Raw genomic sequence first — 27,174 nt, forward strand, 5'->3', positions numbered from 1 at the left:
CGAGGTTGCTTTACAAGCCCGGACGGAGTTGGCTGGAAATCCGATCTTTGGTGCAACAAGGGGAATCCGGTTCCGGTGAACCAGCAGCACCATGTCGGGGTGGCACCGGGGCGTGGTCTTGATTGGCTCCAGATAGATAATTTTTTCGCAGCTTTTGAGCTCAAGTCGGGCACATCTTCCACTGTCGTTGACCTATTGATCCCAACACCTCCGTCACCCGGAGCAAAAGGAAGCTGTCGTTCGTGTCGAAGGTGTGGCCTTCAAGCTCAGCTCACCGCTGCTTCATTCCATCCAATATGCTCACTCTCGTCGTCGTTTAAAGAAAGGTCCAGTGTGAGTCCGGCCTGTGGAAAATCTTCTTCCGGCTGCTCATCGCTTATGTATTCGAGGCCTCTCTGAGCCGCCAACAAAGACAAAGCGAGCCGGGAATTTGTCAAAAATGGAAACACATTGGAAGAAACTGCTCTGGTGGTTTTCAGTCTAATCAAGAATGACGGCATTCTTCTTTTCAAACACGCAGCCGGAACGTCACAAAATTCAAAGAATTAAACACGATATAGACAAATATTGGAAAAAGTGGCTTTTCCTTCTCATATGGACAGAAAGTTTCCATACCAAAGGTTGACCTTGACTTTTGACCCAAGTGAGCCCCTCCTATAATGGAACACACACACATAGCTTGTCTGGCCAGACAGTGTAGCCAAATGTGACTGTGTGTGTGTTTACGCTGAATGATGATGTGCACATGCGCTGGGTCCAGAGTGTGCTTGGGGTAGCGTGGTTTGGGTCATCGTCTTCCTCCTCCTCTTCTTCTTCCGCTCTCTTTCCTTTAATTTGCTGGATAAACTGTTTGGCTGCGTCCAAATGTGCAGCAGATGGTTCCGCTTGAAGCTGCTGTCAGCAAAGTTTTTGCATGTGTTTACCTAATGCACATTTAGACCTGCAGCTCAAACACGACAGCACAACTCGTCATCCACAAAGCTTTCATGCTTCATACATACTGCATGTTCCCCCCACATAAACTCACACCATTCATGCCCAAAACATACCGCCCTGACTTTAAAAGCCCTCACATCACTTCCTTTGAAAACCTTTTTTGCTTTATTGAGTACTGGACATTGTCAAATGTAAACTTGAGTGGAACTTGTGCAAATGTTCCATGTTGGGCTTTGCAGGTTATGCAGGAAAGACCAGATTTGTCAATGGCGTTGTGCTATTTACATGTGGAAAAAGAGACGAGGCTAAACTGGTCCGGCGGCTGGTGAGCCTCAACATAGTTTCTTTTTTTTTTTGTTCCCCCCCCCCCCCTCCTTCGTCATCTGGCTCAGTCTGCTCTACCGTCCTCTTCCTCCTCCTCTTCTTCCTCACTGCCCTGCCTTAAAAGGTTCTCAGTGACAACCACAAGTAGCCTTAAACTGTAAAAGGTAAAAGAACACATGGATGACTTTTGAAATCACCACCCTTCACTGATTTGTATGAACACAATTGTCCTGACACATGTGATTTCTGCTCCGCTTTCCTTCGTTTTATTGTCTGTACATTCTTTGGTCTGGAGTCCATATCTAAGGATCCCCGAGCAAGACCAGCAGCAGATTCATTATTGCGCCGCAAAAAAAGAAATCCTTCCTGGAGGATCAAAACATGTTCATCAGCAGCCTCGTTTCTTCTGGTTTGCTTTGGCTCAAAGAGTTGTTGGGACTTTGTCCCTCCTTTATGCTCATGTCGAGTTCCTCGCTTGTCGAGTGGTTCCACGTATCCTTCCGAGCAAACCGGGAAACTCAACCTCCGGGCCTCAGTCCTTCTCCGGTTAGCGGGTTCTACAGGCTCCACCGTTAACCCCGGTGCTCAGAGGTCCAGTCTGAAGGCGCCAAAGTAGCTGGAGGAATCGTCAGCGTTGAGCATAGTTGGCGACGAGACGGAGACAAAGAGTTCGTCACCGGCCCTTAGCTCAAAGAGTCCCCCTTGGTAGACTGAGTGGAGAGCGTACTCTGCGTCCGGCGCCCAGCACTTGGTGCCCACCCCCTTGAGAAGCTGCCGGGAGGAAACAGACGGCGTCAGCGAGGCGCGACACGGCGATTGGCGCCAGCCGGCTGGTGTACCTGTATTGGGCTCGGGTAGGAGGTCTTCTTGTAGACGCACTGCACCAGCTGGTGGCTGACACTGCGCTGGTCCGCGTCGCCGCTGGCGGGCGACGGGTAGCGGAAGTACACCTGGAAAGGACGCGCGGGTCACTTTGGAAACATCGAGGAAGCAGACGAGGAGGAAGGAGAGGACGCTCACCTGCGAGTACAGGTAGTAGCGGCCGTCCTGGGGAACTCGCAGCTTGCCATTGCTCAAGGTCATGTTGTGCAGGTGGGCGCCCAAGCTCCGATTGGCCCACGAGCGCACCACGTGGCGGCAGGACTGGTGCAGTCCCGGCTGAGGGTACCCTGTTTGGAGAAGAGGGCCAGAAGGTCAAGTCAGCTCCGGTCTCATCTGAAGGCGCCAATTCCAATACCTTCCAAATGACTCGTGCGTGTCCCCAAATGCTCACCTTGTGAACTGGTGTCCCGCAGGGTCAAGTGGGCCGAAGGCCTTTGCACCACTGAGCTCAGGAACTTTGACCCCGAGTTGTTGAAAGGGCGAGGCATGGTCCTGGCCACTGCGGTTATGTGAAGATACGGCAGGGTCACAACAAACACCGGCGTCAAAGTACGCGTGCGTGTGTTCGTGCGTGCACTCACCCATAAAGGTTTGTTTGGAGATGATGTTCTCAGTCACCTGAAAGAAGAACAAAGTGGAAACAACTTTTACTACACACCAAGCATTTACATGATCAAGATAATAATATAGTGATGGTAATTTGTTGCATTCGTTTAGCCTTTTTCCCCTACATTGTGCTAATTAAAAAGTAGTCATTATTTTGTATTAATTTACCGAATTAAATAACGTAGATTTTTTTAAATCATTTGTTAATACAAATCTTAGTAAGAGAAACTAATTTTAACTTTTACACAAATTCATTTTTTTGTTAATGTATCTCATTTAATAATTGGTGAAGTCATTGTTAATAAAAAAATACATAGTCAAATGAAATATTTGACATGTAAATTCTACAATTTCTTTTTTAAAGTAAACATTTGGGTAGTTGTAATTTGATGAATTAGAAGAAGCGAAAAATGAATTATTTCCCTATTTTTTTTTTTTAAACTTCCTTTACAAACCAGCTGACCCATTTGTCCATTTTAAAAATCAAATGTTGCCCTCAGGTAATGTTTACCCACCCCTGTGCTTGAGTGTAGTACTATGAGTACTTGGTGTTTGGAGGAAGGGGGGGTAAGCTTCTTCTCTCCTGCTCCGCTCCGTCGTCATCGACCTCCAAGTGCAGTGGGCTCTCACCTTCTTTCGCATCTGTTTTATTTTCCCCGACGCCCCGGCTTGTGTTTTTACTTCCTTTTTCCGTCTTAATGTTTTCCCCCCTGCTCCCATGTTACCAGTTAGGTGCCACTAAGTCCCTCCTGCTATTAATCTCCCTGAAAGGCCCTAAAAAGCGGAATGTGATGGATCAAAAGTGAGTTAATGGTTAGCTGAGGTGGCGTTGTTACCTGCTGCCCTGCTTTTCCGTCACCCTGCACATTTGACCTGATGGTTCCGGCTTTGGACGTGTGTATCGAATGTACCTCAAGGAGAACATGCGGCGAAATTAAGGCCAGGTTGTGGCCATGCGAGCACGCGCTCTGTGGGTGGGTAAAGTGGCCTCTCGGACATGAGGGTGTCTAACGAGGGCTTCTGTTTGAGAGCCAGCAAACTTCGACCTGAGATGCTTTTTTGAGAGATACTTTAAAGGTCCTATATCTGGCTATTTCGACATCCATAGAGTGACTCTCTAACATGGACTTAGTATAAAAGTATCGATTTCATTTATAAAAAAAAAACACCTTGTTTTTGTCATACGAGTGTCCAGAAAAGGTCCCTCTGACAGCTACTTCTGTTTGAGCTGGTTTTGTATCCGCTTTCTCCATATTTGGCTAAGACCGCCCCCTTTCTTCTCATTGGTTACCTCCATGGAGAAGAGCCACTTGTGAGAGTACACTAACCCAACCCTGGCTCGGGGGCGGAGAGGTTCGCTGAGATCTTCGCTAGTGATGTAGATAAGCTCGAGAAATTCCAATGAGCTGATTTCAGGCCCCTTGCCAGAATAAACGTCTGGAACTCAGGAATGCGTGGACCATTTGAATTCATATTTCACATCTTTACTGAGGCACCATAAAGCCAATATTACATCCCAAATACGAGAAAAAGTTGGTTTGGTAAAATATGGCACCTTTAAGTGATCCTTAAAGGACAAAAACAGCTGGAGATTTGTGCGGGGCATCTTTGGGCCAGCGGCAACAACCGGTTGACATCACAGTGGAATGTGGCGGCTGAACTGGTTGCCGGAGTGACGCTGAATGACCTTGTGAGTACCACCTCTAGCAAGCACCAAACCCTCGCAAGTGCGCTGGCTCTCTCACGTAAAAAGTCATTCAGTATGCGTGTTGCAGAGTGTATTGCATGAAGTACAAAGAAGCAGAAAGTGAGAGTGAAGGAACTAATCCTTCCTTTCATAGATTATCCTTGGTGGAGGTCAACACACCAGAGTCCCGTCTTGTGCACACTGTTGCAGTCTCCCCCAACTGGCAGACGTTGTGGCCTCCTTCACATGTTTGTGCAGTCTACGGTCTCGCTCGGCCGAGCGTGTCGGTCTGGGCTTTGCGTTCCTCAGGTCCCGAGAGCAGAAAATTGCCTCCTCACCCGTGAGGAAAAAGGAGGAAATTGGCAGCACATTTGTTTTTGGGCTAACAAATGAGCTTTTCATCCTCTTGTGGGCCGCCATTGCCCAAAAGACGAAGCTGACCTCCGGCGTGCGTGGATGTGAACGCCGTCTGGCTTCGACTCCTTCCAGGTCTGGGTTCGACTCCTTCCAGGTCATCCGAGCCTGACCAAAGCCAGCAAATGGTCAGACGTCATCAACTCCTCAAAGTTTAGAAACCAGGTGGCCGACTGGTTAGAGCGTCAGCCGAGTTCAATCCCCGGCCCCGCCTGTGTGGAGTTTGCATGTTCTCCCCGTGGCTGCGTGGGTTTCCTCCCACATCCCAAAAACATGCATTAATTGGAGACTCTAAATTGCCCGTAGGTGTGACTGTGAGTGTGAATGGTTGTTTGTTTGTATGTGCCCTGCGATTGGCTGGCAACCAGTTCGGGGTGTACTAACCCTCCTGGCCGATGACCGCTGGGATAGGTTCCGGCATGCCCGCGACCCTAGTGAAGAGAAGCGGCTCAGAAAATGGATGGATGGATGGTTCCAAGGCATCATGTCTGCATTTCATCAATTCAGCATCTGGAATGAGCTCCAGCTTCTCATAGCTCACCATCAAACTTCCTACTTGTTCTCCATGTCTGGATCGTCTCGGCCGGAGAAAAAGCAAAGAGCCAGGCAATCGGTCTTAGATGGCAGACTGTCTTGCACGGTGTCGTTTTTCTGAGAGTCCGCTCTCGTGTCTCTTGCCTATTAGCCGATCAAACTGATGAAGAAGCATGTCTCACCAAATAGTAATAATGCTGCAGCTAAGAGATCAGACTGAGGCGTCTCTGCTCACGGGGGTAATACTTGATTCTGTGATTCGGGGCCCTCCCGATACCAAGACTTGGGCCGTTATTGAAGGGTCTTGACCTCATTGAACAGGACTTCCTGAGCATGTGGCACCCATTTATTCTTTGCACTCTTGTTCCTTCCCATTTAAGACGGCACAGGCCTGTGGTGCTTTGCTTTCTGGCGGAACGGACGTATGCCAACTAAGAAGACAAAGAATTGCAGCACAAAGCAGATGCCTACTTTGTCTACAAGCTTTGTGCTTGAGGGAGGTAGGAGGACGACGGCAAAACCATTCTCCTTCCCTCTCTTGTTTATTCAACAAATGAACCTTCAACTTGGTTTCCAGCATGAACCCTCCACACCAGCGTGTCTGATCCCGCAACCTCTGGAACCTCACTAGCTGCAAAAACAACAAATACAAAAAGCAACTAAAGCTTTCCGGCGCCTCGTGCAGCCCCAAATAACGGCACTGTGTCAGTATGCCACTCAGTCAGCGTACTGCTTTTGGCATGCCGCTTTTGGGCCATCCGCATTCGTCTTTTGTTTGGAAGGCATGTGGACTCCTGGATCTCGACGGGTCAGCTTTCACTCCCCAAGCTCGTAAATACAAGCTGTGAAAAGGAGCTGCTACCCACCGGTTTACGGCTCGACGGATTTAGTGACTCTCACGTCTCGTAGGCAGGTGAACTGCAAAGAAACAGGAAGGACAGTTCAACTTTTCACACTCTCGTCAGCTCGGTAAGAAAAAGGTAGTCGATTGTGGGACGAGGCGAAGGACAACTCCGTAAGTACGTCCTGGCTGGGAAAAGGCTAGGATGCCAGGAGGAGCGACAAGCAGGCACATGAAGGAACATTTCTCCTGCAGATTAGTGGGAGCTGCAACCCAATACTTTAATATGTTGCTTGCCCTTGACAGGCCTGGGCTGGCTGGCTCTCTCTCTCTCTGTGTGTGTGTGTGTGTGTGTGTGTGTGTGTGTGTGTGTGTTTGTGTGGCCAGGTTGATGATTAATATGCCACTGAGTTTCATGACATTTGGGAGGAGGAAGCAAGAATGCACAAAACACCTTTTCTCATAAAGAAAATCATTTTTCAGGGAAAGCACAGAAATAGAAACACAGATGATGTCATTTTTATGTCCTTCTTGTTTGGACAGTTTGACAATGTAGAAGGAAGTGTCTTTGTAAGTTCAGAGGTTGGACTGAAGGTTATTACAATTGTAGCATCCAACTTTGGGGCAATTCCTTTTCTGTGTCCCAGTGCATAAAACCTTGCTTGAATGCGTCTGGTGTGGAAGCACAAGGAACTCAAATGACAGAGACGGCCAGGGCGGCTCATCTTCAGCCTGCTTCCCCCACACTACCAGGGGACTTGAAAGCTTTCCATCCTCTCTCCAACGTGAGCACTTGAGTGTGACCACCAACTGGAGAGGCGTATCCCCAGCATTCAACAGACCCGAAGTGAAGACGCCAACACCGTAATCATTGTGATTTCTGAGCTTTTTCTCTGGAGGGGCGTCCTGTGATTTTTGCAGGGACATTCCCCAAGTGTGAGTCAAGGTGACTTTTGAGAAGCAAGCAAGGTCGGGCAGGATGCCAATGGGTGCGGCGCAGTCTTTGTGCATATGTGCGTGTCGGACACCTTTGCTGCCCATTCGCTCCACTGGGACTCAAAATAAAATGAGTGTTTTTTCTTAAAAGAGCATTCTGCTGTGCTCACATCAATCCGGACTCGCTCGTTTTTAGCATTGGGGTCAGATAAACATGGAGGGGGTGATTTCTTGTCATGTGCCCACATGGACCCGTCGCTCGGCACGTCCGTTGGCGTCTGCGTGGAACACCGAGCTCTTTCACAGCACTCGTACAACGGAAAGAACGCCATCGGCCTCAAATTCAAACCGCGGCATGCTGACCACCAATTGTGGATTTGCGCGCTCATCAGATAGTACAACTAATATTTGTGTTTCCTGAGTGTTTCCGTGCTTCTGCAGCCGTGTCGGCTTTTAATGTGGTCTTTTCTTTCTTGTCCGGTATTTGACGAAATTGTTACATCTCTCATGTATACAGTCAGCTCCCGCAAATTCAAGTTTCGCTGTTCACAAATAAAAAAACATTTCTGTGGAGCCTATCCTGATCTATTTGGTGAAAAGCTTTGCATATTTTTCGGCTCCTTCTTTATTGCCCAAGATGGCGTCAAAGCCCTGGCTAATAGGAAAGTAATAACTGTGTCACGGACGTATATTAAAGTGACCCATACTGACTGCTCTAACGTCTTTGAATGTCTGGGAGGACCTCATTTTAGCCTGGGTTGTTCGCCAAAGTTACAGGGCGTCTTTGCTGCATGAGAATTTTTTTCTTTGCCAAGAACCGACAGAGGTCTCGTTATTGCTTGACATTCGGTATTTTTACAGGTTGCAAGGGTGACATACTGTACACGCCGGCAGTGGAAATCGAATCATCTGTAAGCCATTTATTTTGTGGGATGTGCTTGAAATGATCAAATATTTTGGGATCATAGGTCGTGGTATTAAACTATCTCAACTCAACATTTTACGGGAAGGCGCCAATTCCTTGCTATTCGCGGCAGGGCTCGTTCTCTACCTTACTGTATCGCTCTCGGTTGTGTCCGTTGCCACAGTGATTTGTGGTGGATGATTGGTTGGTGGAAGTAGATTGCGTTAAGATGACAAGGAAGCATTTGGTGAAACGTGAAAATGTACACGAAGAAGACTCTCACTAGTATTGTGTATTCGCACGCTGTTTACGTGTCTTCCCTTGGTATGTTTATCGCTCTGGTCCATTTGCACGAGTGCAGGTATAACGATCTGTTTGCCACCTCCCCTGTGCCACATAGCGGCTATCTGACCTCCCTGCAAAGATCACAAACGGCGCAAGTTCTACATTTGTGTTCGGTGTCCTCTGTATTAGAGCCAGTCCTTGTTTTCCCACAATAGTGTTGAGTCCTTGACTGTGTGAAAGCGCCACCGGCGTGCGTGTGTGCTAATTGAAAGCAGATTGTGTCGTTTTCACATAAATGTTGAACTTCCACAGAGGGAGTTCCCAGTTCGCCAGAAACTCACGTGTTTGAGTTTCTTGTCGCAGTCATTTTGCATCTTGCAATGTCTTTTTTTCCCCTCTCGTGTTCCGCTTGTCGTCTTTTCACTCGCAAGTGCCGCTTGGGCCGTTCTAACCAAACAAGCTGAAAAGAAAGCCAAAGCTTATCATCTCGTGTTGGCGCCATCGCGCTTACTCATCAGATCTAAAAATAGCAGCAGGTCGAATTCAGCCCCGGCCTATCATTGGTCTAGGTTTGGCATGATGAGGCAGCCCTCCTTCATACTCGATTTGAAGCGCTGGATGAGGACAATAACACACGGACCACATACTGTATGTAAGCAAAAAAGAAGGTCAGTAGTGTTTGTGTGAGTCATTGTTGGCAGCCTGATGGAGGAACCACAATCCTCATCCGTCGAAACCAAAACATGTTAGTAGCATTAGCAGCAGAAGAAGTGCCGCCAATTGGCTTGTCAAAATGATTTCTGCCGAGGCCTTTCTTTTGGAAATCAAGCACACATCGTGTGTTCTCCGCTGACCGGCCCACCGGTCACACATCGATGACCCCCACGCAGATGATGCCCCTGCGGACTATCACGGATTCTTCCACCCTGAATCACTTTTCGTGCGTAGCTCCGAGTTGTTTTGGGACGTTACCTTGGAGATGTAGGCTTTGATGCCCTCGGCCAGCTTGATGCAAGGTTCTCCCAGGAGCTGGGCCAGCTGCTCCGGGATGTCCTGGTCCAGAGCGTTGAGTAAGCTCAGACATTTGAGCTCCTCCGTCACCCCCTGACTGCGCACCTGCACGCACGACACAAGAAACATCATCTGTCATCTGGACAACAGATTAGGGAAATGTCCACAAACGTCAGCATGTGAGCGCTGACGAGGTGCTTTAGCATCCTGCCTGTGTCATTTATCGTTAACAACAAACTGTCTTTCTTTTCTTACTTACTTCCCCAAATGCCCCCCGTTGCTTGAGAGCATGGCTAACAACTGCACGCTGTACGCAAAGATAAAAACACTTGGTTTTCTTCTCATTCGTGTCTTTAGTTGTTTAGCCGTGACAGGATCCAGCCCGCCGGTGGAAGTGGGTCAGCGTGCGTAGCGGGGGGTTGACTTTACGGGAAGAGAGAGAGATTCTGCGATGGAGCGTCAGTGCGACTGACTCAGCCTTTGCTGGCTGTCTGTTCTAATGACATTCACGTTGTGGCCACCAGCACAAAAAGTTTCCATCTTTTCCGACTTTTCTTCACTCGATCTTCAGCCGTGTTTGATTCGCTTTTTTCAGGCTGGCGATGGGCCTGCCGGTTGGGACACGCCAAAGCCTTTCAACTCCTTTGTTCTGTTGCTTGGACTCTCTCCTGCAGCTATTTGAGAAGCAGCAGTGATTCACCGCAGCAGTACTTTGCTTTGCCTGGTTGTCGTGCTAAGGAAGCGTTCACATTTGCTTTTGTCTTGCAACGGGGTTTCCGCTGTGCTAATCGAGCGGATGAGCAGCGTGTGCGGCTTGTGCTATTTGAAGCGCTAACGCAAAACAGGTGCATTGACTGGAAACATTAGTGTTCTCATCTTTTGACCTGAAAACACTGAGGGTGGGGGCGAGGGACGGCGGGTGGGAGGCGGGACGCGTCCGTGCGGCTTGCCAAAACAGCCTCCCTGCTTTCCGATTGTTATTCCGTGCGGCTGCGCTTGTGTGTGCGTGCAGCGTCCGTTGGGCTCGACAAGGCCAGTGGGGAGGGTTTGATGGACGGTGGGAAAGGCAGCAGATAAAGGCGGCAGACACGATCGAACTAGGCCAAAAAGCGCGTTCCAGAAACATAAGCGACGCCCCTTTGGCACAGGTGTCAAACTCTCAGCCAGGGGGCCAAATGTGGCCCGCCGGTTCATTTTATGTGGCCCACTCAAGCAAATCCAGTGCGTCTACTTCATGTTTCTTGCTAAATGGCTTTGTTCTTTTCATTTAGGCACAAAATTGCTTTTGTTCACTCAGCTCAATGGCCCCGAGGCAAATGGCCGTCTTTCCAGTAGCTCAGAGTGTTTAAAAACATTTTAGTTTTAAAATGTTTAGTTATTAGTTCACTAATATCACTAAACCTTACTCTACCGCTTTTCTATTCTGTGGGTATAGAATTCATTCAGTCGAGTCCTGCTCTTCGTACTGTCAAAGCAAAGTTACACAACGGAGTGTTCTGTTTTTCTAATTTAGTGAATTGCTCTTGTGGATGAATAAAGTGTCCCTCCATCTACATTACTCCATTCACAAAATATTTCAAAAAAGTTTTCACCAAACCCCTCCTGCATACATTCAACAGTAGTAATTATTTGATGTCACTATTTTCAGTGACACTTGATTTCCAACTCAATTTGTGGTTAGAATCTGTCTCATAACAATGAAATCCAGACAGCCAGCAGACATTCCAACAGCTTCTTCCCTCTTGCCATTAACCTCTTGAACAATTCACTTCCAATTTCATTGTAACATGCTGCCAATTTTGCCCATCTCTGTCTGGACACTTCTTCTACATTATTCGTACGCTCACTGTTTTATCTGCTGCACTATTTGCATACTGTTGTTGATTACAACTGGCCACTTATGTGTTTGAGAACTCTCTGCACCATTTGCACAATTGTCACTGTACCAGATCATTGCACTAAATTGCTTGAGGACTCTGCATCATTTGCACAATTGCCACTATACCAGCATTGCCACACTAGTGGTACACTCTCATTGCTCAATGACTCTCCACATTCGTGTTTTTTATGTCCTAAATGTATATTTCGTCATAGTGGCTGTTTATTGTCATACTGGAGTGGCTCCAACTACCGGAGACAAATTTCTTGTGTCTTGTAACATACTTGGCCAATAAAGCAGATGCTAATTCTGATTCTGATTCTCATGCGTATGATGAGGTGATTCATATATATTTGCTTTATCTGATTTTCACAGCTTGAGGGAAACCACAATAGCTTGCCATGAAAATGGTTTGGACACCCCTGCAAACTTAGAGAGCATTGCTGGAGAAAAAACTAAGTTTTGGTGGATAAGGCAAGGCCTTAATTCATGTTTGTCAAGTACTTCCAGGTCGTTTGGTTATCTTGGCCTGTTTGGCCTGGGGGTAAGAATCTTTGAACAGTTGGGTGAAGCTCCCGGCCCCCAAGGGAAAATCGTTAGCATTCTCGCCCCGCCTGGGGGGTCTCCATTGAAATCACGACATGGGAGGAACATCTTTTGATTGATGAGTTGAATTGATCAGAGCCGTTGACGCTGCTTTGAACGTTTCAGCTGGTGTTGTTGGCGTGTGATGCGTGCGGCTGCTGTCTGGCGCCAAAGCGCGTCTTCCAAGTTTGTCCTCTCACTAAGAACTCTTCCCTCATTTACTTCTCCCATCAAATGCTGGGAGCCAACTTCTGTCTGTGGTAGTGGAGTGGCCAGAGTTGTTGTTCTTTCTTTTCTTTTTCTTTCTTTTAAATCTTTCTTCTTCTTCTTTTTCCTCTTCTCTGTATCACAACCAGGCACTTAAATCGTCGTCATACTCTGAGCCCCAACTGGAAACTTTGTGGAACTCTGGAACGCAGGTAACATTTCCTTTATCTACCAGTGGGATACTTTTTGTCCACATGTTTATGGGATGTCACTATGGCAACCAGAGCAAACTATTTCGCATGAAATCTGCCAGTAGCAGCTTCCACTCTCTCAGGAAGTCAGAAACAATACCTCACTGTTCGCAGTCGAGTGTGCGTGTGCATGTGCGTGCATGCTCGTGTTTGTGTTTGTTTGTGTTCGTTCCCCCCATCCAGCCTGTTTTTGGCTGGCCTTCGCTGGACACCAAAACCCAAAAAGTATATCTGCGAGGACTGCTTGGCAAGCACACTGCCAACTGTGTGTGTGTGTGTGTGTGTTTGGCAGTGGACAGCTCTCATTTGAGAGGATTAGCGAGAGTTGAGAGGGGCCATGGAACTGAAATCCAGCAGGCCAGAGAGACGGACTAGGCAAGGCCTCTAAATATAGACGTGCGCTTTCATGTAACACACACGTTATTAATGTGCTTGGCAGTGACACACACACATGCAACCGTGTGGCCACAGCTGGACTCAGAGCATAAATCACTTTGGTCAAAGACAGAGAAGCTCAAGTGTCAAAGTGAAACCAAAACGTGGGAGGACGTGCCGCATGGCGGCGTCATGCACACGCGTGTTGCACACACAGGTTTTCTTATACACGGAGAACCTTCTGGAATGTTTGACAAAAAAAAAAAAAAAAAAAAAACGTTTTTGTGTGTGTTTTCAACTTGTAAATATGCCAAAGTTGTAGATTTTGTCTGAGTTGTTGAAAGTTATGGCCAGCATTCAATCTAGGGTGTGTGTGTTCTAAATGTCTGTTTTTTACTTGACTGAGGAGAGACACTTCAGGGTTAATTAATAGTTCTCCATCATGACTGGGCCTAATGAGTTGTTGGATGCGTGTGCGTGCTGGATTCCCTGTAGGAAAGCGTCATGTGGCGCACACGTGCGTCTGCTTTGCATGCTTTAACGAGGCTCCAGCGGGCATCCGCGTCAACTCAGGAATGCTGCGAGCGGCCAAACCGGTCTCAAGATGTCTTTTGTGTGCACCTGTGTGCTTGTGCGAGTACACATAAACACACTATGAGAGCACTCCCGGGCCTCGGCGTGCTGACCTCTGACCCGACATTGTGAGCCACACTGCTCTGGATTCTGTCCTGTTTTGATAGAGACGCAGGGCGGACTTTTCTTTTGCATTGCGTCTCTTTTGTGACGATCGAGATAACTATTCTTATCTGACACTAAGTCCAAAGGTCGGCGTGCGCTTCTGGTAATCTGGCCAAGAACGAGGAAGAAAGCCGACAAACGGGTCAGCGCTTTCCTGTTTGTCGCACGCCAACGGTGTGGCTAGGCGTCCTGCAAAGCACATATCAGCTCTTTGCAAATATCGCCAAACCCTTCGGCGCTGACGATCAAGTAAACGCACGCCATAATAGCATAACCATAACAAGCCCCGCCAACCCTCCAATAGGCCCCCTAGCGGCGATCATATCACACAGCTCTGGGATTGAACGGCTGTGCCGTGACATCTTTGTGTTTCACTTGACGATGAAGACCAAAATTGATGACTCGCTGTTGTCAGTAATGCTAACAATAAGCATTGGCACGATTCAAATGGTCGTCTAAACTGAGTTGTGATTCAGAAACGAGCTGAAATGAAGTTTCATCGTGTGCGTCCGCTAAACTGAGCGACCACTTTGGCTTCCTATATGGAACTCATTAGCGGCTTGGGGACAAAAGCGATGACGAAAAGCAAAAGGGAAGTGGGTCCCGGACCAGGAGTCCCAGGAGGGGGTCGGAGAAGCGACTACGTGCGGATGCGGTCCAGGGGTTGCGGGTCTGCTGGCCGGCCTGCGGTCGGCCGCTAGGACTGAGGCGGGGGCGACAGTCATGTTGTTGTTGTGTGCTGGGACCCCGGTGGCTGCTCCACAATGTGACTGAGAAGATGTGAGTGCGTCTGCTTGACGGTGCGGCTCGTGATTGGCTGTGTGCCGCTTGACACATTTGCAAACGTTTGCCCCACACAAAGTGACAATTGAACTTATTTGCACCAGTGCTGTAAATCTCCATGAGGGCTTTTATCGGGAATTGTTGACGGACGGACGGAGCAAACAAACTGATAACACACACAGGCTCATGCTGACACTGACACACACGAACACACACGCGCTAACGGGCCTTCATACATGGGAATGTAAATATCCAGACTTGATGACGTTGTGTTTAAAAGCCTATTTGCTCTTGTCAAATTGATGTGAAAACTAAATGTTTTCCATTTGTCTTTTGAAATTAATGTACAAATATTTCCATGTCCTCCCTATAGAAAAGTATGGTGCTCCAAACTTGACATGGGGAAAAAAATTACCGTTTCTAGAAAAGACAACTGTGGGCACAAGTCACTTCCCCCCGCCCCCCGTGTCAAGTATGGCAGGGGTCCCCAACCCCAGGCTGCAGACCCGGTACCAGGCTGCACAGAGTAACTCAACCAAAAAAAAAAAAGTTTTCTTTATTTTTTATTTTGTTATTTTGATTAAATGGAGTGGGAGACAGAGCTCAAGAAGTGGTGTGCCGTTCACAAACGATATGTTCAAACGAACAAATCTTCAAAATCACTCCATTCGTTCCTTTGTCTTTGCTGGCTGCCCAGCGGCAGGCCGAGGAAGACGTAGCAACGTCACGACACTTGTGGAATTATGACACCGTCGTAAGACTTGCCGCAGTACCCACACGGCCGTACTACAGTGGGTACGTAAAGTTTTCAGACCCTCTTAAATTTTTCACTCTTTGTTATAGTGCAGCAATTTGTTAAAATCATTTAAGTTCATTTTGTTCTCATTAATGTACACACAGCACCCCATATTGACAGAACGTAATTGTTGACATTTTTGCTGATTTATTAAAAAAGAAAAACTGAAATATCACACAGCCGTAAGTATTCAGACCATTTGCTGTGGCACTCATATTTAACTCGGGTGCTGTCCATTTCTTCTGATCATCCTTAAAATTGTTCTACACCTTCATTGCAGTCCAGCTGTGTTTGATTGTACTGATTGGACTTGATGAGGAAAGACCTTACAGCTCACAGTGCATGTCAGAGCAAATGAGAATCATGAGGTCAAAGGAACTGCCTGAAGAGCTCAGAGACAGAATTGTGGCAAAGCACAGATACGGCCAAGGTTACAAAAAAATTCTCCTGCACTCAAGTTTCCTAAGAGCACAGTGGCCTCCATAATCCTGAAATGGAAGACGTTTGGGACGATCAGAACCCTTCCTAGAGCTGGCCGTCCGGCCAAACTGCGCAATTGGGGGAGAAGAACCTTGGTGAGAGAGGTCTGATGAGACCAAGATAGAAATTGTTGGCCTTAATTCTAAGTGGCATGTGTGGAGAACACCAGGCACTGCTCATCACTTGTCCAATACAGTCCCAACAATGAAGCATGGTGGTGGCAGCATCATGGTATGGGGGTGTTTTTCAGCGGCAGGGACAGGGAGACTGGTTGCAATCGAAGGACAGATGAATGCGGTCAAGTACAGGGATATCCTGGACGAAAACCTTCTACAGTGTGCTCAGGACCTCAGACTGGGCCGAAGGTTCACATTCTAAAACGACAATGACCCTAAGCACACAGCTAAAATACCGAAGGAGTGGCCTCAGAACAACTCCGTGACTGTTTTTGAATGGCCCAGCCGGAGCCCTGACTTAAACCCAATTGAGCATCTCTAGAAAGACCTGAAAATGGCTGCCCACCAACGTTCACCATCCAACCTGACAGAAATGGAGAGGATCTTCAAGGAGGAATGGCAAAGGATCCCCAAATCCAGGTGTGAAACACTTGTTGCATCATTCCCAAAAAGACTCATGGCTATATTAGCTCAAAAGGGTGCTTCTACTAAGTACTGAGCAAAGGGTTTAAATACTTATGGCTGTGTGATATTTCAGTTTTTCTTTTTTTAATAAATCTGCAAAAATGTCAACAATTCCTTTTTTCCGGTCAATGTGGGGTGCTGTGTGTACATTGTGGGAAAAAATCAACTTAAATGATTTAAGCAAATTGCTGCAATATAAAAAAAGAGTACTTGAATACTTTCCATACCCACTATGCTACAAGTGTGTGGAATTATTTGACCAAAAACGAGATCGTGTCGCGCGGTCGCCTGCAAAATATGGCAAGCCTTCCCTGAAAAATGACGGCAGCTCAAGTGAAATAAAAACGGCGAAACTGAGAAATGCAGAATTTTTGGGAGCATGGGTACGATGTTCCGTCTTCCACGAGGGCGGCCGGCTCTTCGATGAGAGACACGCGCAGTGTGTTACTACATTCCGCATTATTTATTTTCTTTTTATTTTCACTTGAAAGTGCAACTGATGTATGGTCTCTGTAGCAAAGGCTTCTAAATGTTCTGTGATGAAAAGACGTCATGTTGCGATGTGGTTTTTGTATTTGTGGACGCGCTGCTGCTGCTGCCCTCCTCGCTTTTCCCTTCGACCCCTTTTCGACTTTCATCCCGCTACGGGCGTCAGCACGTGTGGCATTTGAAATGACTTTTTTTTTTTTTTCTTTGGCAAGCCTGCTCGACTGTCCTGCAACTTGGCTTCCACGTGATGGCCTGCTGCGTTTGTTTGCCGGCAATGCTGGATAATTCCTCATTGTCCCGTGTGTTTGCTCTCCACTGGCTGCTCATTTTGTTGGGGGGTGGGGGGGTGGCATTCAGACAAAGGGGGAATTCCCCTCGAACACACAGACACACACACACGCTCAGGCCTCAAATGTTTCATGAGGCCTGAGCTTGGTCTTAAAACAAGTTAGGGGCTGAATACACTATGTGCAGTGTTATTTGGAAAATATGTTTTTGTGGGCTCCTGAGGACGACTGCGTGTGTCCACTTGCCTGTGAGCGAGATTCTTCTCCTTCTGCCTCTTTCCCGTCAGTGAGTCAGAGAGCCTGGGCGCAAATTAGTGTTGCGTTTGGAATAATAAAGATAAAGAGGCTGTTGGTGCAACTGTTCGCTTTGGGGATCTTTATCAGCGCGCCCGTGTCAAATGCGCCCTCCTGCTGCCTGCCCTTATCACGCCGAAGAAGACCATGGAGCGTGTTTTCACACCTGGGTGCATCTTTCTGTGCAAAACGTACGCTCGGATCAGGGGCCTCAGAATCTGATATCAAACCCAAAAACCGCCCGTTTTTATTTGTTTAGTTTTGCGCCGAATGAAGAACGCTTCCAGATGGACGCTCCACCTCTATGAACTGTTGCTTTGCAGAAAGGACCATACTGCTGTGATTATTTCCAGAAATGAGCTCCAGTGTGGAGAAGGACAACTGACTTCAGGAGAGAAAAATGTCCCGAGCCGCCGTCCACATTTCACTGGAGCTCTACAGAGAAGAGGTGGAAGTACAGTCGCAGAAGTTCTTACCTGGGAGATGGACATGTTCAGGTAGACGAAGAGCCCCGTGGTGGACGCCACCTGCAGCACCACCACCACCGCCACCACCAGGGCCACCCACATCTTGGACGGCGCTTCCCGGCGCCCCGAGCCGCCGGGTCCCCCGGCCCCGGCCGGAACCATCATGTAGGTGGTGGACTCGTTGCTAACCGATCGGAAATAATCCTGCTGCTCGCTCGGGCTGGCCATGGCGCCCCCCACACATGGAACCCAGGGGACGGCGACAAAGTTCACCTTAAATCTCCATGCAAGAGGACGCCAGTTTACAGCGGGGATGTGGCCATGCCTGCTGGAGAGGAGTAGTGGAGCTGCTTGCAGGACGAGAGGGGCTGGCTTAACCTCTTCATCACCCCGGGGCGGGTGGGTGGATGGGGAGGGGGGTGAATGGTGAACGGGGGAGGAGCAGCAGTTGGAAGGCGTGCAAGCAGCTCACAACTTTTCCAACTTCTTCCTTCGTTGAAAACTTCCTTTCAATTGCAAACGAGTTGTGGGAAAATGTTGTGTGTGACAGATGTGCAGACAGGTAGTTGTATTTAGGTCACAGCACACATTTCTTACATTAACTTTTTTTCTTCTTCTTTTGGGAGACTGAAAACATGCAGTGACACATTGAGGCCACACGAGAGCGCTCCAGCTCCCAAGCTTGCCTCAACTCAACAAAGGAAACCAAGACAATGACGTCATTTCTTGGATCCGTCAGACTATGTGCTGTACAGGGTTCTTTTATGCCTGTGGACTGGGTGATTTCAAGTAACTCAATGTCTTAATTTGAATAATACTTAAATTAATGATTTCTTGGCTAACATTTGGGATGACTTGGGACAGAATTCCTTCTTCACCAGTGAAAGGTACCTGGCCATGATGCAAGATCAACTCTGGCCATTTAGCAGTGCTTGGGAGAATGCTGAACGTTTGATTTTCATTTTGCAATCGTACTTGGCGAATGGCTGATCGAACACTTCCCCGGGAGATGGACGGATGGCCCTTCGTGGCCCGCCAGCCAGGAGTCCTGACTTAACACCCTGTGACTTTTTTCTTTGGGGTTGGCTCTTTGGAAGAACTCCAAGGGCTGTTACAGCAAGTTACGTGCTCTGTCCCACCAGAGTTCCCGGTGAAATCAGTTGACGCGGAGGAGCTGGGAATCAATTCCTCTGCCCATATCCAATTTGAAAATGAATCAATTTGTTGTACAAATTCATCCATTAAAGAACAAACTCAAAACATTTGAGAAAAATGACATCATTTAGATGCCATTTAAAATAGCGAGTTCCTTTTACTGGGATGCGATATGCCTGCGCTTGGCGCATGAAGCCTCGACGGCGCTCATGTTGTCACTTGAACGAGCGGAGAGAAGCCAGGCGAGCTAATCCAAAAACATATTGCAGACAATGACGATGTTTTGGGTTGTGGTGTGGTGGGGAAAGCGCGGCGAGTGCGTGTTTGGAGTCTGCAAGGTCGCACGCCGGACCGCAGACACACTCAACAAGACCGCGCTCGACACCTGCGATGACGCCTCAGCTAACACGACGGCTCTGAGCAGCACTCAATGCCGTCTTCGGGCGTTTTTGTGGGGACAAAGAAAACATGTTGCTTTCCAGAGATTGCATCAAGTCACATGTGCAAAGTCTCAAGTCTTAAAACTTCAAGTCTCGAGCAAGGCCTTTTCAGAAAGTCACATTTTCTAAAGTTTATGCCACCTTTCCTTAACCTTTGTTGGAAAAGGTCATGGAGCCTAAGAGAGATGAAAAGGCGCTTCCTTGGGAACATGGAAAGCGCTGTCGAAAATTAATTCGACTCCACTTTGCCTAGTTGACGTCATCACGCGACGTACAGCGAGTGTTGCTGACGTAATCTCCAGCTTGAGGACTAAAGTCGTTCACCCCAAAAACAATGACAACCACGGCGACACTTCTGTATTTTTCCTTTAGATTTTGTGTCAGTCTGCATTGCACTGTGCTGCCTCTCATAGGTCAGTCTCAGTACCACAACAGACCTCTGGTTGTTTTGTGTGTAGTACACCACGCACAAGAACAGCAGTCGACAAAAATGTTTTCCTGTCATCTAAAAATGGTAAAAATTTGTGTGTGCTTAGGAAATGTGCACGTGTAGCCGGAGTCTCAGTCAACCTTGTTGACTGCCCTCTTCAGGCTCTTTTCAGTCCAACTTTGCCTGGCACATGCAAACCTTTGCACCGTCACGAGACCCAAGTACTGCTGTTAAGTTATGAGCCAATGAGGTCACTAACCAGACTTTGATTGCCAAAGCCCTAAAAGATCATCAACGGGAAGCTCTCTGCTCAGTGAGGCTGCGCAGTTGTTAATCGCTTGCAATAACCGCAAATACTGAATGTCCCCTCACAGCAGCGTATACGGTCAAAATGGAGTGCTTTTATTTCAACAAACAATAACAATGACGTGGATTGGGGTCTGCAAATTGTTATATTATTTTCAATTGTTTCTTAACACCCCCACGCGCCCCCCCAGTCCTTTGAACGCCTCGTGCTGGACCACCTCAAGAGCATCACAGGTCCCCTGCTGCCCCCCCTGCAGTTTGCCTACTGAGGAAACAGGTCTGTGGATGACGCAGACAACATGGGACTGTGCGGAAACCTATGCGAGGATCCTGTTCGTGGACTTCAGCTCTGCGTTCGACACCATCATCCCCGAACTCCTCTCCAAGCTTCTCCAGCTCAGTGTCTCGCCTGCCATCTGCCAGTGGATTTACAGCTTCCTGACAGGCAGGACACAGCAGGAGAGCCTGGACGCACCACCAGCACCGCCCTCATCAAAGAAGGTGAGGAGTCTGCATATTGGCAGGGAGCGGAGCGGCTGGAGTTGTGGTGGAGCTGAACACGCTCAAGACTGTAAAGATGATCGTGGACTTCAGGAGGCATCTCCCGCCACAGCTGCCCCTCATGCTGTCCAACTGCCATGTGTCAACCGTCGAGATCTTCAAGTTCCTGTGAATTACAGTCTCTCAGTACCTGAAGTTGGAGACCAACGGCATCCTCAAAAAGGCCCATCAGTGGATGTACTTCCTGCGGCTTCTGAGGAGGCACAGCCTGCCAAAGGAGCTCTTGAGGCAGTTCTACCCAGCGGTCATCAAATCGGTTCTGTGTCCTTTCATCACAGGCTGGTTTGGGGCTGCCACAAAAAATGACAAACTCCAACTGCAACGGACAATGAAAACTGCTGAAAGGTTGTTGTTGGTACCCCACTACTCACCCTTGAGGATTTGCACACTGCCAGAACTAAGATATAGCATGCAAAATCCTCTTGGACCCTCCACATCCTGGTAACCACCTCTTCCAGCTTCTTCCCTCAGGTAGGCGCTATCGAACAATGCAAACTAAAGCTAGCAGACATTCCAACAGCTTCTTCCCTCTTGCCATTAACTTCTTAAACAGTTAACTTACAATTCCATTGTAACATGCTGCCAATGATGTCTCGAGATTGTTGTCACATCTCTGTTGGGCCGATTATACATTATTCGTGCACTCACTGTCGTAGTCCCGCCACGCTCCACTATTTGCACATCTTTTGTTGACCAATACCGGCCACTCATGTGCTTGAGAAGTATCTGCACCATTTGTACAATTGACACTGTTCCAGATTATCGCACTACTTAAATTTTTTAAATCTGCACCATTTGCACAATGGTTCCTGTGCCAGATTATCGCTCTATTAGTCATTTCAAACTGCTCCAATTTGCTAGAGGATTCTGCATCATTTGCACACTTTTTAAAAAGAAAAGAATATATATATTGTATCTGCATTACCGGTAACCTTTCATTGCTCAGTGACTCTCCAAACTGTTTTTTAAGTTTTGATGTTTCAAAAGTATTTTCTGTGAAATGGCTGTCTGTTGTCGGACTAGAGCGGCTCTAACTACCGGAGACTAATTCCTTGTGTGTTTTTGACATAATTTGCAAATAAAGATGATTCTGACATATGTATTGGTAGATACAACACACCCATTTTGAGCTCCGTGCCGACGGCGACGCTAAGCTAGGGAGGCCGACGTTGTCCGCGCATTCCATGTGTGTGTACGGGTAGAAAAGTAAAAGACCAATGATGCCGGTACGTTGTGTTGCATACGGTTTCGCAAAGTGCCGTACAATTACAAGGGAACTGGGAGTCCCTTTCACATTACAAATGTTTAAATAGATTCATTTTTACTTTTTTTTTTTTTTTATCAATAGCATACGCTTTGGCGTTGACAAAACAGTAACCCTCATGAAAAGCGATTGAGGAATAAGCAATTTATGACTTAATTTTAGTGTCGATGCGTTCCTTTCTATGGGAGGGTTGACCTTCCCAACATGGCCGCCATATAGGCACGTCGGTTAGTCGGGCTGCTTCATTGCGTTGGCGCATTCATAACTATGGCCCTTGTCAATGTTTCCCGAGAATTTTCTTGTGCTACCATCTAGTGGACATTAGGACGTATTGCAAGAACATTTTGCTTCATCCAATTTGGATGAACATTTATTGCCAACGAAATACACTTAATCGACGTCGTCGCGTGTCGTTTCCAGCATTTGAACTCTGTGAAGAGCGGGAGTGATGACGCTTTTGGCCAGCTGGCGGGCAAGCGCGCCAACTTGGTCTCGGTCACCTCCCCGGTCGCTTTGGACACGTAAGAGCCAGCCGATGACGTCACGGGCCAGAGAGAGTGCAAACGTGTTCACGACGTTTCCGGGTCGGCACGCGGCCGAACTGGGCCCGAGGTGCGGTTCCTTCACGTTTTCAGCGGCCTTCATCGTGGCTTTCTGTGAGGATGAAAACTTTGTCAATAACCAGAGGTGGGACCAAGTCATTGCTGTGCAGTCTCTAGTCTTTGCCTTCAAGTCCCGAGATCTGCAACTATACCGAGTCAAGTCGCACGTCCCACACTTTGAGGTTCGAGTCATTTCACCAACAAAATAAAAAAATATATAGATATAATCTGAATTTATATATTTAATATATTTTTAACTCCATATTTTTCAATACTAATTTGATAAACAAGTGCAGTGAACCTCTACAACAAAACTAAGTGACTGATGGAAATGTTTGCACTTTCAAAGCCAATCGTCAAGGGGGGCTTAGTTAATGGCCCCTTCAAAACCGATTGATGGTAGGTTTTCAATTATTCTATGAAAATGCTGACTTTACTTTTTCTCACTTTATTTCTGAAGTGACATTAAACGGACCTGTCACAAATAAGAATTTGCATCCAGTAGTGCTGCAATTAGTTATATTTTTGCTTGGTTAAAGGACAATTATGAATACACAAGAGAAAATTGGACATTTCACTTTATCATGAACGATTAATTGGTTTCCTCTTTTAGATCATCAACATTTTTCTTAAATTCACATTGTGCATATAGCAGGAAACTATATTTTCTATGACTATAAACATCGTGAGGCAATTTCAAACAAATAATAGATTTCAGTTTAAACTTGGCATTTCTTGTATCAAAAAAATAAGGCAATTTAAAAATAGAGGAACGCAAGTTGGTCAACTTATAGTTGTTTACAGTTTATCCAACTGTGGTATACAGGGGGCACTATGTAACATTACGTCAAAAAGAGGCGAAGAGGACACGAAGAATAGTTTCATGTCGACTAAATGCTAGCTGCCGATAAAGGAAAATAAAGTTAGTAAAAAAGAAATAGAGTACAAGACTGATTCTTGAGAACATAACACTGACTAAACCAGACTGTAATGAACAGGAAGTCTAGACAGCGCACGGCCGGCCCGCCGTGTAACTATTTGCACGTTCGCTCACAAAGCTAGCTGCTAATGCTAACGAAACCAAGCATACGTGACGTCAGCCGCGCTGTACCCACAATACAATGTGGATTTTTTTGTTGTTGCAATAATTGAAGTCCTTAGTGTTTCGTTAAATTTTGTTGTTTCTGTGTATGTTACCAGTGGCTGTTGGAATGTATACCTTATTTAGCAGTCACATTTATTGTTGATTTATGTTATACTTTTTTTTTTCTTCTTTTATTCAAAATGAAACCATTACTTTGTTGGGAGGCCCCCACTAGTTGCTCATTTAAAATGGTTTCCCTTATGGAGACCTGATTTTAATTCCCGCAAGTGACAGCGAAAACCAATCTATGCCCCGAAAACGAGATGACTACAAATGCACGTCGGCGGGGCGGGGTGTCTGGGTCGCGGGCCGCCTCTTGTTCTGCCCATTCCACACACGTTTGTCCTCCCACAATAGGATTTGGAGGACATAAAAACACAAATGTATGTCAAATCCAACTCACCTAAAGGTTTCTCTCAGTGCTCACAACGTGCTTGTTGAGTTAACGAGCGTGCATGGAAATGTGACTCACTTCCTGTGTGATTGACAGGAAGTGTGTGTGCGTGTACGGTTTTGTATGTGCGCAACAGTGAGGGTGTGATTGTTTGTGTGTGCGATTAATACATTAAATGGTTTATTGGAAATCAGGAAAGAGAGGGCGCGCTCTCTGTGCACATCATCCATCAGGCATTTTTTCCCCCCCTAATTTTTGGAAGTCGGCACGGTGACCGACTGGTTAGAGCGTCTGCCTTACAGTTCAGAGGACCGGGGTCCAATCCCTGGTTCCGCCTGTGTGGAGTTTGCATGGTCTCCCCGTGCCTGCGTGGGTTTTCTCCGGGCATTCCGGTTTCCTCCCACATCCCAAAAACATGCATGGTAGGTTAATTGACAACTCTAAATTGCCAATTAACTAATTAATTTGTATGTGCCCTGCGATTGGCTGGCGTCCAGTTCAGGGTGTACCCTGCCTCCTGCCCGATGATAGCTGGGATAGGTTCCAGCACACCCGTGACCCTAGAGAGGAGAAGCGGCTCAGAAAATGGATGGATGGATGTTTGGAAGTGTTAACACTTGATTGGCTCGCTCTGCATTTCCCAGTCCCCAATCAGCATTTCCGCCTTGATTGGAACCCAAAAATGATGCAAAGAGATGCAAAGGTCACCGGAGACTAGTTACTTTTGCCTCCCAATGTTTGCAAACCGGCTCAACAAGCAGGAGCGCTCCCAAAACTGAAATGGGCTGGTCATAAGTCGAGATAAAAAAACAACATGAACGAATCCAGATGTTGACTCGGCAGGCAGTCTCCTGTCTGGTATTTACAACGTTCCTCGATGCTTGGACAGCACCCCGGAAGTTGTCACAGCCTATTAAGGACCATCTCAGTTGTGTTAAATGCGCATCGAAGAGGTTCCACGGAGGACCTATCATTGAGGAACCGCTGATGGGGAGGAACAACTTGTGTCGCGCTCAGGTGGCGCTCCCAACGAGGAGGGTAGCCATGCTCAAATGCATAGCCTGCTGTTGTTGACAGTACATGTATTCAAGCTTTTCAGTTAGGCACCAGTCAGTGCAATAATAATTAGGGCTGCGAAAACATGCGTGACAAAAGGAGCAAAAGGGCACATCAAAGGCAGGCCTAAAGGTGAGGGTACTATCTCCTCCAGTGCCCCCTCGGGTCCGCCGCCTCTGCACTGATATTTCCTTTGCGGAGGTCGTTGAGCTCCTCTACAAACGGAGCAGGACCTCAAATTAAATAGTTAAGCTTTTCCTGATTTATTTGAGTTGAAATAACATATTTGGCTGAATCCCTCTTTCATTTGGGCACTACACTGGCTCACGGTTACGACACAATCAAGGTCTCATAATTAGGGTGTCATTGTCATCAAAACCGTTTTGATGGCACGAAAGCAACATTGCACACTGTACATATTGGAACTCTTGAGTGTTGGCTCAAGTGTGTGGCTTGGTGATTGGCGGTTGTCACGTCAGCACAGGTGAAGGAACACAGGAACATTTTGAATGAAAGAGCAAAGGAACATTTCATCTTAAACGTTGGCTCAAGTCGACATGTGGAGTCCATAGGTGTGATTTGCAGCCCATAGTGCCTCCTGAATGAAAGTGCATTCTGTTAGCGCTCGTGGGAATAAAGCGACTTAAGTGCTTAAGCCACTGTGTCATCCTTGACCGCATCCGAGGTTATGACAATATTTGCAAGTGACTCCAAGTATGCGAGCGGAAAGCCCACTCAACCATCACGAACAGTGTTGAGCAATTTGACTTTCGTTGGATCCTACTTGAAACAGACTGCAATGACGTGATGTCATCTTTAATTGCTGTCTCCGTGAAGTGACGCCGTTGAGCAGCACGCGTCCCTCCTCGACGAGGTCAGACTTTCAAATAAAGAAAATGACATTTCGCCTCCAGTATTCATGATTTGTTTGCGTCGGTCACGTGTTCAAACGTCTATCATTAAGTTGTATTTGCCGTAACTTTCCTTTGTGTCGCTCTGCTGTCTGCAACCATGGCATTATTTGTGAATGACAATTTGTTCTCGATTGCGTCACCTGAAGAAATAAAGGTGAAATAAATCAAATCAATTCCTCCCTCGGTGTGTTCAAAAAGATCACCTGATCCTCCCATCAACGTTTGGAGCTCGAGACGCTGCCTGTCCATGAGTTCCTAAGCCATTTGCATAGGGATTAATGGAACGTTTGCTAAAATACTGACTAACATGCGGTGTTTATTATGATTAGTAATAATATTATTTTTTCAGGCGGCACGGACTTCGACTGGTTAGCACATCTGCCTCACAGATCTGAGGACATGGATTCAAATCCCGGTCCCGCATGTGTGGAGTTTGCACGTTCTCCCCGTGCCTGCGTGGGTTTTCTCCGGATACTGGGGTTTCCTTCCACACAAAATTCAGCTGGCAGCCTGGATGAATATACGGAGACTGTCACATCCTATATCAGTTTCTGTGAAGAGGTTTGTGTACCAACAAAATCATTTCGCACATTCAACAACAAGCCGTGGTTCACTGCTAAACTTAAGCAGCTTCGCCAAGCTAAGGAGGACGCATATCAGAGCGGGGACAGGGCCCTGTATCATCGAGCTAGAAACCAGCTTACTAAAGAAATTAGCATTGCAAAGAGGATCTATGCAGCAAAGTTGGAAAAACAGTTTAGCGCAAACGACTCTAAATCAGTCTGGCATGCATTCCAATCCCTGACTAATTACAAGCGACGATCCCCCCAAGCTGAGAACAATAGTACACTAGCCAACGACTTGAAGACCTTCTACTGCGGATTTGAAAAGGACAGTTTCACACCACACACCCACCCGGCCGCACCCGCGACCACAACCACACCTCTGACTTCTGCGTTAACCATCCATGAACAGGATGTGAGACGCATCTTCAAACAACAGAAGATTAACAAAGCGGCAGGCCCGGACCATGTGTCCCCATCCTGCCTCAAAGTCTGCGCAGACCAGCTCGCTCCAGTCTTCACTCAGATCTTCAATAGATCTCAGGAACTGTGCGAAGTACCATCCTGTTTCAAACGCTCCACCATCATTCCAGTCCCCAAGAAACCTGCAATCTCTGGTCTGAATGACTACAGGCCTGTCGCTTTGACATCTGTGGTCATGAAGTCCTTTGAACGTCTCGTGCTGGACCACCTCAAGAGTGTCACAGGTCCCC

The 27,174-nt window shown here is 47.2% G+C and overlaps 1 protein-coding gene and 2 long non-coding RNA genes across 4 annotated transcripts; 1 reads left to right on the forward strand and 2 right to left on the reverse strand.

The window, feature by feature from the left end:
* Window positions 1–1,503: 1,503 nt before the first annotated feature.
* LOC133397723 (tumor necrosis factor ligand superfamily member 10-like) lies at window positions 1,504–18,001 on the reverse strand. 2 transcript variants are annotated; one of them, XM_061668963.1, is made up of 7 exons: window positions 17,642–18,001; window positions 9,322–9,465; window positions 2,724–2,760; window positions 2,534–2,641; window positions 2,281–2,429; window positions 2,100–2,210; window positions 1,504–2,031 (listed from the first exon to the last, which is right to left on the reverse strand). In XM_061668963.1, the coding sequence occupies exons 1-7, from the start codon at window positions 17,858–17,860 to the stop codon at window positions 1,846–1,848; spliced, it is 954 nt and encodes a 317-aa protein (XP_061524947.1). In that variant the 5' UTR covers window positions 17,861–18,001; the 3' UTR covers window positions 1,504–1,845. The 2 variants fall into 2 exon arrangements, with proteins under 2 accessions (XP_061524947.1, XP_061524948.1); XM_061668964.1 differs by lacking the exons at window positions 9,322–9,465; window positions 17,642–18,001 and adding an exon at window positions 4,616–9,297.
* Window positions 18,002–19,856: 1,855 nt separating this feature from the next.
* On the forward strand, window positions 19,857–26,921 carry LOC133397725 (uncharacterized). The gene is made up of 3 exons (XR_009767681.1): window positions 19,857–20,995; window positions 22,209–22,572; window positions 26,248–26,921. It is a non-coding gene; the product is annotated as an uncharacterized LOC133397725 (long non-coding RNA).
* LOC133397724 (uncharacterized) lies at window positions 20,221–24,018 on the reverse strand. Its single transcript, XR_009767680.1, has 3 exons — window positions 23,938–24,018; window positions 20,706–22,442; window positions 20,221–20,630 (listed from the first exon to the last, which is right to left on the reverse strand). It is a non-coding gene; the product is annotated as an uncharacterized LOC133397724 (long non-coding RNA).
* Window positions 26,922–27,174: the final 253 nt, after the last annotated feature.

This window comes from Phycodurus eques, chromosome 23 (genome assembly GCF_024500275.1).
Source record: "Phycodurus eques isolate BA_2022a chromosome 23, UOR_Pequ_1.1, whole genome shotgun sequence".
Classification (NCBI taxonomy): domain Eukaryota; kingdom Metazoa; phylum Chordata; class Actinopteri; order Syngnathiformes; family Syngnathidae; genus Phycodurus; species Phycodurus eques.

What these genes read in the sequence shown, in the direction of transcription:
- LOC133397723 (XM_061668963.1), bottom strand. Translation starts at nt 17,860, where the DNA reads ATGGCCAGCCCGAGCGAGCAGCAGGATTATTTCCGATCGGTTAGCAAC. An exon ending in TGAACATGTCCATCTCCCAG is followed by an intron (nt 9,466 to 17,641) that starts GTAAGAACTTCT and finishes TCGTGCGTGCAG; the next exon opens with GTGCGCAGTCAGGGGGTGAC. An exon ending in GCTACTACCTGTACTCGCAG is followed by an intron (nt 2,211 to 2,280) that starts GTGAGCGTCCTC and finishes CGTCCTTTCCAG; the next exon opens with GTGTACTTCCGCTACCCGTC.